At 42.8% G+C, this 19,184-nt stretch overlaps 1 protein-coding gene across 2 annotated transcripts in view; it reads right to left on the reverse strand.

Annotated features, from left to right (window-relative positions):
• sh3rf1 (SH3 domain containing ring finger 1) overlaps window positions 1–19,184 on the reverse strand; it is a 31,950-nt gene that overhangs the window by 6,239 nt on the left and 6,527 nt on the right. The window contains exons 3-6 of one of the 2 annotated variants that reach the window (XM_056378750.1): window positions 7,625–7,900; window positions 6,962–7,057; window positions 4,743–5,048; window positions 2,098–2,208 (exon numbers count right to left, since the gene is read on the reverse strand). In XM_056378750.1, the coding sequence (XP_056234725.1) occupies window positions 2,098–2,208; window positions 4,743–5,048; window positions 6,962–7,057; window positions 7,625–7,900 (789 nt within the window). The remainder of the gene's footprint in view (window positions 1–2,097; window positions 2,209–4,742; window positions 5,049–6,961; window positions 7,058–7,624; window positions 7,901–19,184) is intronic. The other variant, XM_056378752.1, reaches the window with a different exon arrangement.

Consider the following 19,184-nt stretch of genomic DNA (forward strand, 5'->3'; position numbering starts at 1 on the left):
TGTTGAACGTCTGTAACGTCTGAAGAGCCTCGAGAGTTTGACGACAGGCTGATGATCGCGCCGTGTTTTTCTTTCTACGCTTCTAGATCACAGGATTAAAATGAAGTCACCAACCTGCTACGTCAACATAAAGCACATGAAAGCGACGCTACGTACTTTTTTTTCTTATTTTTCTTTTATGAAACTGTGAAAAACTAAAAACTCCCAATGATCATCCAGCGTGTTGGAACGACGGCAGAGACAAGTCCTACAAACTAAGAACAAGATGAGTCGACCCAAGCTCAACATTGCCAGCACTGAGCAGCGGAGTAATAGCTTCCATGACACAATGGGGGAGGAGAGTGGCAGTCAGACAGCCCTGTGGTATGTGTACGGGCCTACGTGCATGTACGAGTGTCGATGTGCGTTTCGGTTCACTGCTGACGCTTGAGCTGAGATAATTAGGTTGCCTGCGGGCTAGAGAAATCATCTGTACAAAAACATCATGTAGGGTTCCCAAGTGAAGCGGAGAGCTCAACCTTTTGTGTACACATTCCTGCTCATTCTGAAACTCCACATGCCAGAGCACACACACACACACACACACACACACACACACACACACACACACACACACACACACACACACACACACACACACACACACACAGACAGGAAGTGTACGTGCTGTTTTGTGTGGGCTGCAGGGATTTCTTGACATTTTTAGTTGTACCTGTTTTGGCTCAGCTGAAACGTGTCAGACGCAGGTAAAGGAATCAAACGCCGGTTCAAAGACTCCTCTGTGTCATTATCTTTACGTAAAGCACATTTTGAATAAAAAAAAGCTACAGCATCTTATTTGACACTGAATCCAGATTCACACAGTTTCACATCTGAGCAGCCTGAAGTAACTATGTCGCTTGTTGGCAGCTGATGAGAAGCGCCGTGAGGCAGGAGCTCTCATCTCGACTCCTAAGGGAAACGTTGACATCACTGTGTGTTGGTTCATTTGAGCCCGTGTTTACAGATCATTTTATTTTGTATAGTTTCAAAACATTGTATGAAATCACGTTCAACCCGTTTCTCTCATGCATTATGTTTGATTTTTAAGTTTTTAAAGTGTATGAAATGGACCAGATGACAATAATACATGAACATACACACGTTTGTGAACTGTCTTGGCAAAATAATGTTATTATTGTTCACTAAAACCAACAAAATTACATTTTTGTTTACTGGAATACAAATAAAAACAAGTGAAACTGTGTTGTGTGTTTGCAAAACTAATTAAAATAAACTAAAATGTCTTTAGTTTTCGTCTCTGTATTTTGGGTGGATATGAAATCTATCTGCCGGTTTTTCATCTGTTCCAGACGGAGCAGTGTCTCAGCAGCCGTCAGAGAACGACCAGCACGTGTTCACTTCAAGTGTCCGAGACATTCACTGTATTAACGATGTCGGGTACAACACGTATTTTATTGTTAATTAACTGTAATGATGTGTCATAATAGAGCTGCAGCACCTATGACTAGTGCTGGGCAGTTCAGTTGGTTGATGAGTTTATTTTGAGTTGGTTCAAACTAAATGTTTGTTGGGTTTTTTCTCTCAGATTGACTCGACCTTTTGCACTTCAGGCTGCATCTCATGTCGACTGTTTACACATTTATCTACATATCTACACGTCATGTTGTTGTTGTTGTTGTTGTGGCCAGGTGGATTTGACACAAACACAGTGACTAACACACATGGATGGTTGCTCATCTGAATACAGTTTTAAAACGTTGTTGAGTTTTTATTACACAATACTTTTTGTGACCTTTTTCAATCTCTCCCGACAAATAAACTAAAACTAATACCGAAACTAATAAGAACTAATCTAGCAAACCTGCTTTAATTAAAAACTAAACTGAAATTGAAAACAAAAAGTCAATAAAAATAAAAACTAATAAAACTTTCTTTGACCTCAGCCACAAACTTTTAGGTTGGTTTTTAGATGGTTTAGTATCAAAGATTAAGCAACACACTAACCTAGAATCCATTAGTCCAACCTTGTTGAACTGTTTTGTTGTTGTTCTAGTACTGGCAACATTTATAAGACTTTTAGTGGCTTGCACCTACCACAGGGATGGATGTGTAGCTCGTCTCTGAGGGAAACGTGAAGACAGTTGCTGTAGTAACCGGACTACTAGGGGGCGGGGTGACGATTAATCCAGTTGTGCAAATATGTACCTGTTAACAAAAGGGAAAAACGACCATGAAATAAACTACGCTGAAGCCGATGTAGTGGACAAGCTCCAATCACACATGGAGAATAGAAATGTGCTCTAGTCAACACCACATGATTGTGATCAGTCTTATTGATTAATTAGACTTCAGGACGGAAGCAAAGGACATACAGGTGTCATTCATCATCTGGGAAGTCTGATGTCCCACAGTATTTCAGAGATGAAGCCACAATTTCGCATTGTCATAACCGTGTGAGGACGACTCTCACTGAGCAGACTCATGTGGCCGTAACCAGACGGTAGCCCGACGATCTGATTCGCCAAACAGAAACCTGGCAACCGCTCAGCAGGACATTTCATTGGGCATACACAGAGAGGAAGGTTCCCCAACCGGTCATCCACGTGAGTCGTGCCGGTGTTTAGGTAACAAGGCCATACTGTTGGACACACACACACACACACACACAATATCTCCCTGTAGCCTGCGGCGTCTCTCCATGCATGACTGCTCCAGACAGGGAGCGCCTCTTAAGGGTGAACCTATCACAACGTCACATTCATTCTTCACCGCCTGCTTATCTGTTGCACACTGGGTGTGTCGGGGAAAGGCAACACGTAACAAGTGTGTTCGATGGTGGCACAAGATGGCTGCCTGGAACATTTGTGTATATGTTTACATTATTATGAATTACACTCAGGTACATGTTTAACAATCTCTCCTCATCTTATTTAGTACATTGGTAAATGGTCGCTGTGCTTATTTCCGAAGCAGACTACTACCCAGCCCCCGCAGGCAGTGGGGCTCACCTTTGTTGTCTGGATATTGGAAGGAGAGAAAATCAGTAGACGTTGGGGGGTGGGGGGTGGGGAGCCGAGAGAGGCTGTGCATACGGTGCCTGGAGATACTTTCTTTTGTGTTTTTATTAAACAGAGATCTGTAAATCAAAGTTATTGTTAGCCCTGTTGTCACCAGGGAGGATCGGGTTACAGGCACAAATACAGGTTTCTTTAATTCTAAAAGTATCATGATAATGATTAGTGGGAAAAGGCAGAGTCTGGAGTCATTAAAAAACATGATTACTCCTTCTGCATGAATAGATGTCTTTGATGATACATAAATCATAACTACTTGGTTTATAAAGAAAAAAAGAAAAGAAAGAAGATCCTGAAGATCCACTTCACTGTAGACAAGCACTCTCCTCGACTCCCTCTCACAAAAAAGCACAAACGCTGTTGATGAATGATTAATGATTGAGCTGCTTAATAAGGTGTTCTGGAACATAGCATTTCAGAAACTCTGCAGACAACACAGAAAGTACATTCAAGAAGAAAAAAAATGGGCAGACAATTATAGAAAAACAGAGCTCCCCGGGACGTACTACAGACAAGCTCTACAAGCTGCCAGGCCCTGGAAGTGGGAAAACAATGCAGATGTCACTATACATACAGAAAAATCCGTCTCAAAATATTGGCAAACCACCAGCCTTTAAAAGCCGTCTTTATACTGTTTAGATAACAAAGAAGAAAGCCAGCCACTGCGTGAACATGCCAAGATCGTTTTGCATTCCTGGCACACATCACCTTTACCTATTAAGACTTTATTCTTGTTCTCAAACTTCTGGTAACACTCAGCTGAATTCATCACTGTTTAATCGTTCTAAGTCGACAAATAAAAGGGAAACGCCTATTTGATTAAACTTCATGCACCGCTTTCCTGTTATTCTCAGCTGCACATTCTACTTGAAGTCGTAGAGACTCTCAGACGAGGATAAACGGCAGGACGCTCGTCTTGTGAATCTGTATACGTGTTGTTCTGAATGTCTAACACCAGGTCAAAACCGACCTCCAGCAGCTGGCAACTGCAAAGCAGCTGTGATTTTCTGCCATGTTGGGACTGGTGCGGAAACCTTGAGGACTAAGCTGGAGTCGTTTTTGCGGACGAGTGGAGTCACGCATCCATGATTTCAAACGCTTGGATGGAGCAATGCTCTGTTTGGTATGATGGGAGGGAAAAGGGACGTCAGCCTAATTGTTGACAGAAGGAGAGTGGAGCCTTTGAAAAGCAGCAAACATCTTATGAAAACAAAAGGAGCTGGAGGCTGGACCCTGTTTTCCAGTTGGCTGTGTATTGTCTGTTTTTTTTCAGTTATGCAATTAAACACCACTGAAGAGGATACTGCTGAGTCAGCTGATTAGGAGTCAACTTATCCAGCTCACTGGATTAAAGAATGTCACGATCAATCTCATCCCAGTGAACAGTTAAGTGTCAATAAGCAACACAGTGAGGGCATAACAGTGTTGTGAGTGCTGCACATTTCTCAGGTTTGTGTTTTAGAGCCACGTCTCTGCTGTAAACCGTGAAAAACAAAAACATCAGGACAGGAATGACGTGTTATACACGGCTAAATATAACTTATTTATCATACTGCATGCTTCCACAAATGAGTTTTCTGTTTTCAATCACCTCACTGAGCACAACCTGCAATGCGGCAGGCGCTCTCCTTCGCTCTCGCTCCCTTTCCTGTGCGAGTGCCTTACCTGTGAAGGTGCGCTGCAGGAAAGCCCCCCACTGATCTCTCCGATCCGGGCGGCTGCTGTGGGGTTGCTGGAGCTGATGAGGACCGGCCCGCTTATTTCCATGGAGTGACGCTGAGGGGGAGGAGCTAGCATGGGTTTGTGGGACATGGTGAGAGAGGTGAAGGAATGTCGCTTCTTGCTGTTCTTCTTCTCCCCTGCCCGCTGGGCGCCGTTGCTCTGGGGCCCGGAGGAGGCCCCCTCACCAGAGTCTCCGCTGGAGTCCGACGGCTTGTCTAACTCTATAAGCTGACGAGCTGCGGAGTTGAACTATGAGAGGGGAAGAGAGGCAGGGGGGCGATGAGGAGAGTAGTGAGGAGGAAACAACAGATAAAGAAGTGAGGAAGAGAGGAGCATTAAAATGATCATGAGCGCTGTGACTCTCTGTAACAGAGCTGACTGTCATGGACGACCTCAATCTTTGTTTCATCAGTAGAGATGGTGAGTGGCAGAGTGGTCTAACAGGTATTTACCCTCAGTGGACTGTATTTCATAGTACGCACAAGAAGCTGCTGACCACTACCTTTAGGTTTCCCACACATGCTCATATGTCCACTCATCGCACAAGTGAGCGAGCAAGAGAGAGAGAGATTTGTGTCTTTTAGCTGTAAAGTTAAGACGCAAAACCACAGTAAAACTCTGATTAGCCTCAACATGCATTTCAAAGACCAACCAACAGGCCTGAAAAACAACAGCAGCAGCTAAACAACAGCCTGCAATAAACTATATTGAATATCCCTGAGAGACGGCATTAAGCAACAGATTCCTCTCATCATCATAAGAACAGTTGCCTAACTAACTACTAAAGATAATAATAACAATATGCAACAGTAAGAAAAAACCAAGCTGCTACAATAAACAATCAAAAAACCACATGAGACACTAAAAATGAAATAGTGTTGCTGCCTATTTGAAGTTCATTCTGCGTCTGAACGTTACATCAAACTCTTGTAGATTCAATTCCAGTATCATGATGGATGTTGGATGCAGCCACAAAAAGAAGACAGGATCTCCTGTTGCCAACATTTTATTTTCAAGATTTAAAACTAATAAAAACATTTTTTTCTTTTTAAATGTATTCACACTGTTTACCCTGGACATATTAGCCTGATGGAGTTGACGGTTCTACACTAGCTCTGAAGCTGCAGGCTTTGTGACCCTCTCAGGCAGCGCACCGTGTGACTGCAGGGTGGAAATCAAAGGTAAAAAACTAAAAAGGCTTCAGTTAATCACAGGGCGCTCTCACTCGCTGTCACACGTTGCCCCGAGCAGCTCCCTCTACTTAGGACATAAAAGCTAAGCATTTCACTCCAATCCAGGAGAGAGCTGTGCAGGTTCATCACTGACATGTCGGCACATTAAGGCAGACGTGCAGGATTAAGAACAAAATACCAGGTGGGTAATCTTAACTTCATTAAATTTAAGACCATCTTTAGCTGGAATTGCAGATTACTGTGCAAACACAAGTGACGTGTCAGACCAAAAGAAACATTTTGAGTTGCTCGACGTGTTTCCGACGGTACTGCGTTCATGCTGAACATGACTGCATACCATCTAGTCCCAGGATAACTAAATGTTCTGTTCTGTTACTGTGGCTCCTGCTACACAAAAGCAAAACAATCAAGAAACTGAGAAATATTCTGCATAATGTTTCTGCAAAACCCATCACTCAGTGTATAAATATGATTATAATAGAGTAGAATACATGAAAGGAATAAAGAAAACTGTCAAAGCTTTGAGGAAAAAAATAAGAATTGCTCTCCCACTGACTAACCTCAACATTATTCTTGTGCCAAGAAGATTTTTTGACATATTTTTTCAGCTAACAATGGAACGCACACTGACATTGACAGTTTCCAAATGAAAAAAAATGAAATGATCTTTAAAGGGCAAAGATTTACTTCATTCTGTCTGGATTATTCCTCCAGCTTTTAAAAGGAAGACCTGTGGTGCTCAGAGACTGTGACTGTCTAAATCTTCAAAGACATGTTTAGTGGTTCTATGAAACATACAAGCATTTTCAAAAAGGCAGAAAAGTATCGCACACATTTTGTAAGACGTGGAAGGAAAGAGGAAGACGTTCAAAAGGATCTTAGCGTTTTTCTGATCTTCATTAGGCATTCGCTTTAAATAATGACCGGGGAAATTTTGACATGAAAGGTTCATCTGGTTCGTTTTCTTACCTCGACGTATGAGATGGGAAAAATTCCAATTTTGTCTCCCAGCATTCCCTCTGCCCAATTTTCATCCACTCTGCGGATCACAGTCAGGATATCGTCCTGAAAATTCAAGACAGAGGGCGGCATTGTGTGAGGAAGAGCCTAATTAAGGATGATGCTAGCTGAGAGTGTTTCTCATGCTTGAGGAACAAACACGGAGCAGAAATAATGAGGTAGGGCCAATGTTTTATTACAGGGAACATGCCCGAGAGTGAAAACACCGGGGTCTAAGGGATGGCATTCTGTTCAGAAAACTACTTAGTAAGCTTGTGCTGTTTTTGCTCATGTGGCATTTAAACAAGTGATGACAGAATACAAAGACATCACAGTGTGACCCAAACAGCAGGGCAGACACAACACCTCAGCTACTGTAGTCAGGCCGTGCCTTGTTTTATGTGGCAGTCATTCTCTCCGGTCTAATTACAGTTGTTCATAAAGCAGTCTGGCTCAAAATCTACCCCACTTCTCAGGGCGTCTCAGTTAACAACGCTCGCACACATATAACTTGAGAAAATGAACACGTGGCAGACAGAGTGTCAGAGTGATGAGAGGTTTTTTTTTTTTTGTTGTTTTACTGCAGCAACCTCGTGGCAGAACCGTGGCAGTCACTGTGTCACACCGTCTCACCTTGGAGAAGGGCAGACAGTCCTTGTCCGCCTCCTTGTCTTTCAGCTCAAAGTCATAGAGCGCCTTGCACTGAGGTGGCGGTTGTGGCAGCGGCTTGATGACCTGGACAAAGTTGGTGGGGAAGAAGCCGTGGACTCCACCCATCTCCCCGTGGTACCAGTTCTCGTCCACTTGCCGGCGCAGAATGATGATGTCGCCCTTGCTGAACTTAAGGTCTCCCGGTTCCTTGCCATCGTAGTTGTAGAGCGCCTTGGCACAGGGGAGCTGGGGTATACCCTGAAGACAGAGTGAACGCAAGATGGGGAGAGGGTTGAGAAAGAGAGATGATAAGTATAAATGTGGTATTTAATTCTGTGCAACATACTAGTTATACTAAATCTAGTGTGTTTGTAGTGTTGTTTGTCACTCTACATGAACCAAATTTTAGAGGGTATGAGTCACGTAAGATTTCACAGGAAGATGTAAGGGAAAGTGGACAGTCTACAGATTCTAACAACATTGAACCATATTTCTACGCCGTATCATCACAGACTTCAGAGGGTTAAGTGTAACTGGTATGTATGGTAACTTTTCTTGTAAAACAGAAATGAAGGAGTTGCTCACTGCTTTTAAAAACTAGAACAGAGCGGTGGTGAGACAGCTCCAAGAACATCTCCCCGAAACAAAACAAAAAAAGAATGAATGAATAAAAATAATAAAATAAATGATATATGGGTTATATTTCAATCTCAAAAACTCGAGTGCTACAACTTTTGAAAAAGATTTTGCTTTCTCTTTGTGAAGTTAGTTTTGGTATATGGTGTGGAATTGGGACACAGGCTTAGTTCAAAGCTGTAGGATTCATGCAAAATTAATCAGCAATTGAAAGCACATTTTTCAGAAAGGTACGAGAGAAGCGCTGAATGGAAAATATTCAAGCTACAGTTCATAGAGGCACTGTGACAAGTTTGTCACCAGTCCATATAAGAGCTATCACATTTCACAAAAGGCTGTCTTGTCACTCCTGAATCAACGAGAAACAAGGCCTTGTGGGAAATTAAATGTTTTATGTATGTTTTTTGTTTTTTTACACAGCAAACAAAAAGTAAACAGCAATCTGTGAGTTTACTGCTTCTACAGAGACAGTAAACTCTCCGTCTGTGTCCTTGTAGTGAAAAGGTCTGTGTGCTGCGTGTTCACAGTTTAACTGTGATGAGCCTGGATGATTTTGACTAGCTGACTAACGCCTTCAGAGGGCCCAGCGCCCTTTCCCTTTATGCTGCAGAGGAAGGTTTTGTATCTCAGCCCGCTAGGCTAGAGCCCTGAAAGGCCCATTCAGGGAATGACAATCCAGGGAGAGAGGGACAGCGAGCAGAGGGGGGTGGGGGGTAGCAGGATAGAGAAGCATCAATGTTCTCCATTCAGGGTGGGTGTCCATGAGGAAGGCTTCAGTCCAAACCAACCCCCCGCCATTTATCCCACTGCTGTTAGACGTCCTTCACAGTGATCAGAATCACAAACACCACCGACCGACTGGATCTCAGCTCTGGAAGTGAAACCTCAGAGTCGACCAGGAACATAGAAAGTAATTAGAAAATGTCTAGAAGTCAGACAGATCCTGGCAGAGTGAGGAAGTGAGCCAGAGACAGAGGGGTTAAAGCAGAGTTTGGAGCTGGCTCTGCAGTCTTGTTAAAGGCTAATGAACCGTTTAAAGGCTCAGAGGAGAATAAAAGTACAGAATGAGCTGTGATGGTGAGCCAGGGTGACATTACCCTGCTGCAGAGAATCACACAGCCTGAAGCACAGAGCCAATCAGTCTCTGGCTCTGCTGGTCCAGCCTGTGGGGAGAGAGATGGCAGAGGAGGGGTATTGCAGGCCCCTGCACACTGCACTGGAACTGGGCCTCCTTTCAGGGGAAAACAGGGCTTTTGAGCCCACCCAGGCCTGGCAGGGAGTTTCGTGATGGAAATGCAAATGAAAGTGGAAGCTCTGCCATTTTTGTTTCAAATGACAGAACAGGTTCAAGCTACACAAAACCAACGGGATCTAATTACATGGTAAATATGAAATGCTTGTGCCCTTGAAACTGTTGACGTCTGTAAGCACTTGTCTGTACAACAAGGCCAAGACTTAATAAAACCTTTAGTAGCAGCACAGTGTCCAAAGTCAGCTTTGTTATGTAATCACTTTCACACATAGAGAAAGTGATTGCGTTCGCTCCTGACAGGGTGTTATGTTTTGGTCTCACACTCCTATTGCCTATTTCTTAGCTGGTTTTTGATCTCCCTATCCTGGCCTCATAAAAGAGGGGCCGTCAGCAGAGTTACATTTCCATGTTTCACTCGGCTTAACATAGTGAAAGGGAGAGGGAGAGAAACTCAAGAGAGATTGACTTCAGGGGCCTCTGGATGTAAGAGGTGGTGCGAGTGTGCAGAACAGAGTAAAACTGGGGCTGGGTGCCGTGCAGGTTAATATCCGGTTTGCATCCATGGAGACAGTGCTGTTGTGTCTGCAGTGGACCTGCATAAAGGAGCACCATCAGTCCTGACCAAACATCCCCTCTGGAGAGGAGAGCGTACTGTGCTTTTAATTGGAGTACAAGGAGGAGAGCCACGGAGCTGCTACCACATAAATGCTATAAAAACAGTCTCATCTCAAGGCTGCTAGCAACACAAACACACACACACACACACACACACACACAAACACACACACACACACACACACACACACACACACACACACACACACACACAAAGATCCTCCTTGGCTTTAAATCGCTTGTAAAAACTCCCCAGGGCGAGGGCGAGTTTCCATTAAGGTACATCTCTGCATGAATCTCCTCCAGGATCAGGACGCCACGAGAAAAGACTTCAACATCGGACAGAACTTTTCTGGTCAAAGGAGGGGCGGGAAAGTGTTTTTTTTTTTCTTCACTCCTCCTCTCCAATTGTTTTCAACATCTGCTGTGAAAGTTTATGGAAGTAATTATACAGCACCATAAGCTGCTGTTGAGTTTCTATATCAGACTGTTGCTACTCTAATGAGAGTCTGTAGGCTTCATCTAATGAATTCTAGCCCCTTTAAAGATTTAAAGTACATAATTACCCACAACAGCAACAACCCACTTATACCCTAGGTAACCAAAGAGAAGTCTGCGGGTCACAAGAGGCTAGTGGTTTTCTTCTTTGAGGGCCCAAATATAATAATCCACATTTATTACAATCAGCACAATTAAAAAAAAAAAAAAAAAAAAAAAAAAAGACTACTTCCTCTTTTCCATATACTGACAATATTATTTAAATACACAACAATAAACACCCAGCAGCCTAACTTTCTCTTACTACTAGCATGTGCACCACCAACAGTGATAGCAGGAAAGTAAGTTGGTGACACAAATATTTATGTTCAAATATTTATGTTGACACGGTGATAATTATGGCGAGTAGAAAAGTACATTAGCAATTAAAATGAATGTTTTGAGGGATTTAATGCGTCGACATCTCGTATCAGCTGGATAAACAGACAACAGTTAGTGAGCCAGCCTACACCAGGCAGCTGCTTTCACAACCTCCTCACACACTTTGAGCTGTTAATAGCTGTAAGTAGCGCTGCTATCAAACCTAATAGTTTTGTTTTTGACTACAGCTGAAGTAAACTCTCCTTGCCTGACCCACACACTCCACAGTTTGAGTTTGATTTACCACTGCAGCTTTACAATGACAGAGAACAAACAACCAGTGTTTAACAGCGCTGGGCTGCTTTGGTGTATATCGGTATCCAAACATTTACACCCTGAGTGACACTTCAACTTCACGATATAGTCACGATATTTTCTTGCAGCAGAGAGTGCCAATTCTGTTAACACACCAGCAAGACAGACAGATAAACAGACAGAGAAAAGAGAGAGAGATTAGGCCCAATGTGCAGAGCATCAGCTGGTGTGTGCAATTACCCCTGTATTGCAGATAATACAATTAGACCTGTGTGCTAAAGGGATTTGGCTGTTATAGTGTTCTCTTCCACAGCACTGGATTATAGCTGAATTACTCAAGTGTTCTGCTCGACAGCACAACCAAATGTCAACAACCAGTGGGCAGACAGGCATAAAAACACAATCCATGCATGCGTGTAGTGCCGCGGAGGTAAGGCTAGGTCAAATGAGGATAATTACGCTAACAGCTTACCTTTACACAGTAATGTTTGCAAGACGATTTAAGGACAAAAATAGGGCCTCCTTTGGGGGCTGTTAAAGGTAAGGTTTCAACACTGGTGAATTTTTGTGCGCTGGTACATGGGTCAGATGACCAAACAACACAACAAATGATAAAGCCGCTCTTCTACAGCAGCTTCTCTTTACAGCAGCTTCTCTTTACAGTTAAAACGTCATGGTTACAGCTAACTTCTGCTCTGTCAGCAGCTCAAGGGTTGTGTAGAACCACCGCAGACTGAAACTTTAACCCCCTGTGTGTAAGTGCCAGACATGACTCCACTCCCATATGGACACCTCTAGGATCTCTGCGGGGTGGGGGCTTTTCTGTCTGGTGTGCCCTTCCACATCTATTACCAGGCCAAGACATGTCAGACGTTCTACCAGAGAGAGCAGGAGCAGCATCTGCCACACTGACCAGGTGGTCATGGGACATTTGTTGCCGCTTACTGAAGATTTTGCCACCAACGCTTGTAGCACGGGCACTGACACATGACGGGCGTGAGGAACTCTGAAGGCATGGGCCATCTTGATTCCATTAGAGCTGCATTAGTTTAAATTGATTCCTAATGGCTTTTTTAATGACCGCTGCAGAGCGAGCTTCTTTTACCGCCTCCACACAAATACAGGAACAACACAGACAGACAGAAGCAGATAAAAGTTGGTAGTATCAAGTTTATGAGAGCCAGAAGCTACAAATCAACCTTTTTAGAAGCCACTGTCAAAACTAACCAAGCTCACCAGATGGAGACTTGGATCACATTCACAAAAATCTGAGCACAAGTTGAAATTATCCAAGTGGTTGTGTGGGATTTTTAATATTTGTATTTTTTAAAATATACAGTGTGTTCATCTATAAAGCGTCTTGTGTTGCAGATAAATCTGTATTGAGAATAGGTTTATTACTGACATTAGAATTTTGTATTTATGGCACATTTTGGGTTTTGATTTCTGCGGAGAAATATCTGTGTCTCATTGGTGGGCAAAATAAAGGTGGTGAATGACAGCTGAACACTCTCTTCTCCCTTCATTTTTAAAGTGTCCCATTGAAACTAAATGTCATCATGAAAAACAATATATTAACGGGTCATGTTTTGATGCAGAGACCTTCAGACGAGCAGCTCCCGTCACAGCAGAACCTCCTGACACAGCGCACTCATCTGGAGCTGTTGTCTCCCTCTCAGTATGAGACAAAGGAAAAACTTCCATTCTCTGGTTTCTATGGAAACTCCACACAGGAGCACTTTTTTGGCTATTTATGGGTCTCTTGACATTGCGGTGAATCTTGTGAAAGAGTCATTCAGTCAGTCAATTCTAGGAGAGGGTGCAGCGACGGCGCCCTGGGCGGTGGTGAGGTTAATGGGCTGTCACCTAAAAAGAAATTGTCCAACATTTTTTGGGACGAAAAAAAAAGAGGCAGAGTCTGATAACGAGATCAATACCAAACTCTCTTGTCTGTACACTACTGCAGCCAGTAGAGTAGACGGTTAGCTTATCATGACTCAGGAGGAAACAGCTAAGCCTTTGTCCAAAGGTAAATCCACCTGTAAAGCACGTACACAGCAAACTAATCATTAAAAACTATATCATGCAAAGGAGGAAGTCCTTCTGATATTACAGAACATTTATTGCAGCTCCAAGCGAAACTATGACGTCAAAGAATCAGCTCATACTAAAGTGTCATATTCACTGTCAACCAGCTGTTATCTGGTTGTATTCAAGCCACTGTGGGAGATATTATACATGAATTGACCTGAACTTGTCAGGTATTGATTTCACTGACAAAAAACAGACATTTCAATTTTAATAAATGCTGAGCCAGGATGAATTCCTGCCTGACAACTAGTGTATTTTTTTGTTGTGTCTCTCTCCAATGAGCCAGCTCCTGAATTCAATAAACACAATCAAACAAGCAGAATTCAGATTGCATAAAATCTAAGTGATACTCAGCCTCAGTGTGGTAAGAATCATTTATCTACTTGACTGCGTTTTTCAAGAAAGGAAAGAGGCAATAAACCATTCAAGCTCTCCAAGAGCTTTACTCTTTGACAACTCACTGTGCTTGTTTGTTTCCCTCTCTACATACCAAATGAGGTCCAGCACATTAGTCTGCAGGCACGAAAACACTCAGAGCAGTCTGGAGGCCAGATGGAGGCTTGGATCACATGTGAGAAGAACAGGAAGTTTTCAAAAGCCCTCGAAACTATCCTCCTGTTCCTCCTCATGTTCCTCCATGTTCCTAGGTCAGTGAAAGCATCTCTCAGTTCGTCTAATACTTATATACTCTGAGAAACGATATCCTCTACTCCCCTGAGTGCCGGTTAGAAAACACATCTCAGGGGTAACCACTCACTGACCCCAGCAATCTACAGTTTTACTGCAAGTTCCTGACCTTGAGCTGTAGCCAGGGGGCTCATGAGAGTCTGGGTGCTAGACTATGATCAAAGCCATCCCTCTTGGAGTCGGGGCACAGGCCCCATAAGGCTGCCATGTGCACAACCAGGAACTACGTTGAGATTTCTGTCTTAAGGTGGTGGAGTCTACAAAAACACATGGGCATACAATCAAGACATTTCTGAGGAGGGTGCACTGTGTATGTCTACAGACCAGTCATCAGAAAGTCATTTCAGCAGGAAGGGAGTATGGATTTGTGGGAGAGCAAATGCACACACAGTAAAGCTCTCACACATGAGGTTTTCATGAAGCTATCGTGTGTTTTTGGGCGTATGAGCAGGCTCTACAGTGAAAATGCAATTACATGAAACCACTTGCACATGAACTGGCACATCTCTTTGTGTAGGCTTTTTTCTTCACGGGCCGGTTTTCTTTACCTGGCTGGCCTCAGATGAGGGGTAGAAGCTGGTGCTGGGTGGCCCTGGGATCACCCAGTCTGCTTGTCTGACTAAAAACTGAAAGAACAGAACTCTTTAACGCCGTGCCAGTTCATACACCGGGCTTAACAATAGCTCTCACAGGAACCCGCTCACATTTCAGAGCAGACTGAAAGAGCGAGGAAGCGAGAGAGAGAGAGAGAGAGAGAGAGAGAGAGAGAGGGCAGAGAAACAGTGTGGGATCAGAAGACTGAAAACAAAATGAGGCAAGGAGAGGAAGCACTGTTTTCCATCCTGAACCTACAACATGGTTTTCTGTGACACAAAAACACTCATATTGGGACGTTCAGGAACTGATGACCACTGACTGAAATCAGATGATAAACATTCAAAATGATGTTTAAATGTTTATTTAAAATGTTTGGGAGCCCAGATCAAGAAATCAGTCAAAGAAATGTGATATTTATTCTTTTGTTCATACTTAAGATCTATTTAAATACACCGGGCTGGAGGGGATGTGCTGTATTCCGCAATTGCGATGAAAACATTTTCATACACTACCCATGACAATAGCTAAGTAAGCACCACTCAGTAGAAGATTTAAGCATTTTTTCAGTGTGCAATGAGATTATAAGAGCTGGGGTATTTTTATTTCTCAGGTATTTAAATTTAAAAACCCGGATTAGCACTAAGAGAAGTGTTGTACAGAGGAAGTTAGCTTGTATCTAAGCTACGGAGGGATTAGTTCACAAATGTCACAGTATCTGTGTATTGAGTAGCAGTCAATATGAGCTGAATACTAAGTATTTCCGCACATTACTCTCCACTGTGCTGGTGAAAGCGTGCAGTGTCTGTGGCCTTTTGTTTCTCTTAGTCATTCAGGGTGAGCCACCTGCTCTGCTCTGCTCTGCTCTGGCTGACTTTGATTTACACAGTGTTGTGAACTGAGGGGAGATTTGACAAGAAACTAGACAACTACCAACGCTGTAGGCTGCAGAATCCTAAATAAATCCTACTGGTTATCTTTGTTAAATGTCTGACTGTTTGTCATATGCTTATCTTTCAATTGTCCAGTGTTATATGTCAGACTAGTGGGCAACTGAAGAACATTTGCTTGCATTGGCTGGTATTTGTACGCCTCTACGGTGGACAAACAAAGCCAGGATATTGACACAGTGATGGCAAAGAGCCAGGGCACAAACACTGCATCTGTTCTCTGACTCGAGAAGCAGCACAGCACCAGCCATTTTTCACTTTCTTAAGAAAGTGTGTGAGTCTGTTTGTCCATTCTGCCCTCGACTCAACCCAGATGTCACATGTAGCTGCTAGCTTTCCTCCATCTCCGCTCAATGCTAAGTGAGCCGTCACGTACTGGAGCGACAGTGTCAAGGAGCTAATCTGAAGAAGTCTCAGTTTGGGGCCGTCACTAGTTTCTTGGTCTTCTGTGTGATTAGTCTTTAAAAACAATTATGGTACATTATTACAGCTTTGCAAGAGTTCACTTCAGGTTATACAGGATGATATATTAAGCATCAGAAATGACCAAACTGTATCGTGAGCACCGTGAGTATAAAAGAAAATGAGCATTTGTGAGGAATCCATGCTCTTCATAGCCATCTCAGTGTTGAGTGTTCGTGGCCACATTGACCATTAGAGGCAGACACATGGTCAGGGCTCATAAGACTGAAGACATTTGACAAGCAGATAATTCTGCTTGCAAGGACTCACATTACTAAAACCCCAGGGTGCTGTGGTTACTCAGCCCACAGTAATACCATTACGCTCTGGGGAGGAAGGAGACACAGATGCTAGAGCCTCTAAAACTAATAAGGACGTCCATATTCATGAAAGCTAATGGGCCTCTCCTTGACATGATCAGTGTGAAAATCACACCTCCCTACCACAGAGAATAAAATACTGCTGATTGGTACAAACCTGTGCTGACATTTCACCGTAGTGTTGTCACAGGTCCGTTTGTGCAGCGGCTACACACCTGTGTTTTTGTGGGTGTGTACAGAATAATGGGCCCTCATGGATGTAGAAAAATCAGTCAGTGACTCATTTAAACAAACATTGTCACGACTTTGTCAGGCCACACACTCACAGACGGCTGGGTTTTTGCGTTTGTGTAAAATAGCTGTGCTCAAGTGCATTTTCCTCTAATCAGAACAGTTATGATTGGATACAAGTGTGAATGTAGTTATGTAGTCAGTGCTTTTGGTGGGATGTGAGCAGAAAGCATATAATGGCAGAATGCCCCCCACCACCACCACAAAACCCAAGTCTTTGTCAGGGCTCTCTCTTATTCAAGTCCACCTCAATAATTAATCACACACTGTCAGCAAGAGAGACCCCACACTCAGTAACTGAGAACACAGGCTTTCAAGAAGCTGTTTCAAGATTCTGTCGCTCGTTCTCGCAAAATAAAACACAGATTAATTGTTGTCTAACCACTGGAAAAAGAAAAAAAAAAAGACTGTGTTGCAAATGAAACATCTCGTTAGCGCTCAAACGATTTATCAATTAATCACTAAACAGAAGTTATTAGTGTGCAACTGTTTTCATAACGGAACAATTGTCATTTCTTCCAACAGAAATGACAATTACTCCACACAGCCCCTCAAATGTAGAGAGTATTTTCTGCTTGTTTTTATGTCTGTAAACTCAATAGCTATGGATTTTTGACATCAGACATCACCTGGAGCTTTCAGGTATTCAGGGTTTTTTTCTGGCATTTTATCGACCAAATGACTGGCAGATAAATCAATAAACGTCAGTTGCAGTCTCTTGCAGGATTGGAAAGCTAAAAAATGTTGACATAAAAAGATTTTAGGACGAGGAATCTTTATAAAATGAATCTCTCCGAACATATAAGTTGATCTGCTTTGTTTACATCCAAAACGGCAACATCCATACTGTCCGTTTTACATCAGATATACCAAAAAAAAAAAAAAAAAAAAAAATCACTCAAATTAAAGTACGCAACACTTCATTCTCTGGACTCAGAAGCAGATTGGCCAGTGCCTTCTCACAGCTTGTACAAAGATGTCACTCAGGGGACAAATGCAGATTAACTGCACCTCGGGGCCTCGAAAGAATAACAGCGAACTTTTCCGCATACAGCAGAACAGTAAATACACATGGCTTACAGTAGAGAGGCCAGAGATCTGAGGAAAAGGTTCAAAATATTTGACAGAATTTGTTTTTTTGGTTGTTTTTTTTTTAACCATCTCAGAAGGAGATCTGGGACCACACATCTCTCACGTGGCAGCAAGGTGAGCCAGAGGCGGCCACTGCTGCTTGAAGATGCATCAAGAGCCAGTAATAGCTCTTGGGTCAGAGGTCAAACAACTGAAAACTAAATTCCCAGCACATCATGATTCTGCCTTAGGGATGGGAACTGAACACTTAACATGCCAGCAGTCAAACAGCCCGTGGATGGCCAGTCCTGTCCCACCAATCACAACACAGGGTGAGAGGTCAAACTGCTCTGTTAAGGCCAGGCAGGTATTAGGGGCACCTTGGGAATAGGGGTGGGGGGGCACAATGGGACATATGTTGTCAAACACCTGACAAAACACTCAAAAGAATAAAAACACTTACAAAACAATTTGGTGTCAATACATAACACCCAACTAGGAGACCATCTGACAAATCATTTATATACTGGTATAAAATGCATTTTTATACGAGTATAAGCACGGCCTGTAAACACAAACAGCTGATGAGACACGGCCATAACATTTCTTCCCCAAGGATCTTGTGCACTGGACCACACACAGAAAAACAAGCGGTAAAGAAAGGCTTTCGTTGGCCCCCACAGGTGTGATAGCACTGTGGTAACGAAGGTCACGGCTGCTTCCCTTACTATTGTCATGCTGACAGACTCAGCAGGAGATGAGATATGGATGGAGAAGGCATGGGGGTGGGGCTGTGGACAAATGTGGCATTTTTGGTTGGTGGACCACCCAGAATTTTGTGTGAAAAAAACACTGTAAATAACAACAATTAACACACCTTTGTTCACAAAACAAAGGTTCAGTGCTGGATAAAAGCAAACCAGAGCTATATTCATTTCTAGTTAATTGTATTTATTATTAATTGTCTTTGTTTGACTATTTGTAGCTTGTGCTGTTGTCTCTTTTTAGACTGTACATCTGCATATTTTTTAGCCAATTGTAGGATATAATCAGTGATGTGTTGTCTGTTCTGTGCTGTTTTAATTACATTATACATGTAAAAGTCCAACTGGAGACAGGAGTCAAGAATCAGTAGCTATAAACTCTTTGTGCAACACATTAGTTTCATACCCTGAAACTATGTTAAATTGCATTGTCCCTATTGAATAAATAAATAAACTAAAACAAAATTTTAAAAAACCTATACAATAAAGTTAAATGTAATCACCATTTCACATATAGTCCAAACCATGCAGAAAATAACGGCCAGATGGCTAATACTCTGCATGAATATAAAACTATGTCTATGCAACTGCTACAGCTGAGTCTGCCTGCATGCATGATTATCAACAGAAGTACAG

The sequence above is a fragment of the Seriola aureovittata genome, chromosome 6 (genome assembly GCF_021018895.1).
Source record: "Seriola aureovittata isolate HTS-2021-v1 ecotype China chromosome 6, ASM2101889v1, whole genome shotgun sequence".
Lineage (NCBI taxonomy): Eukaryota > Metazoa > Chordata > Actinopteri > Carangiformes > Carangidae > Seriola > Seriola aureovittata.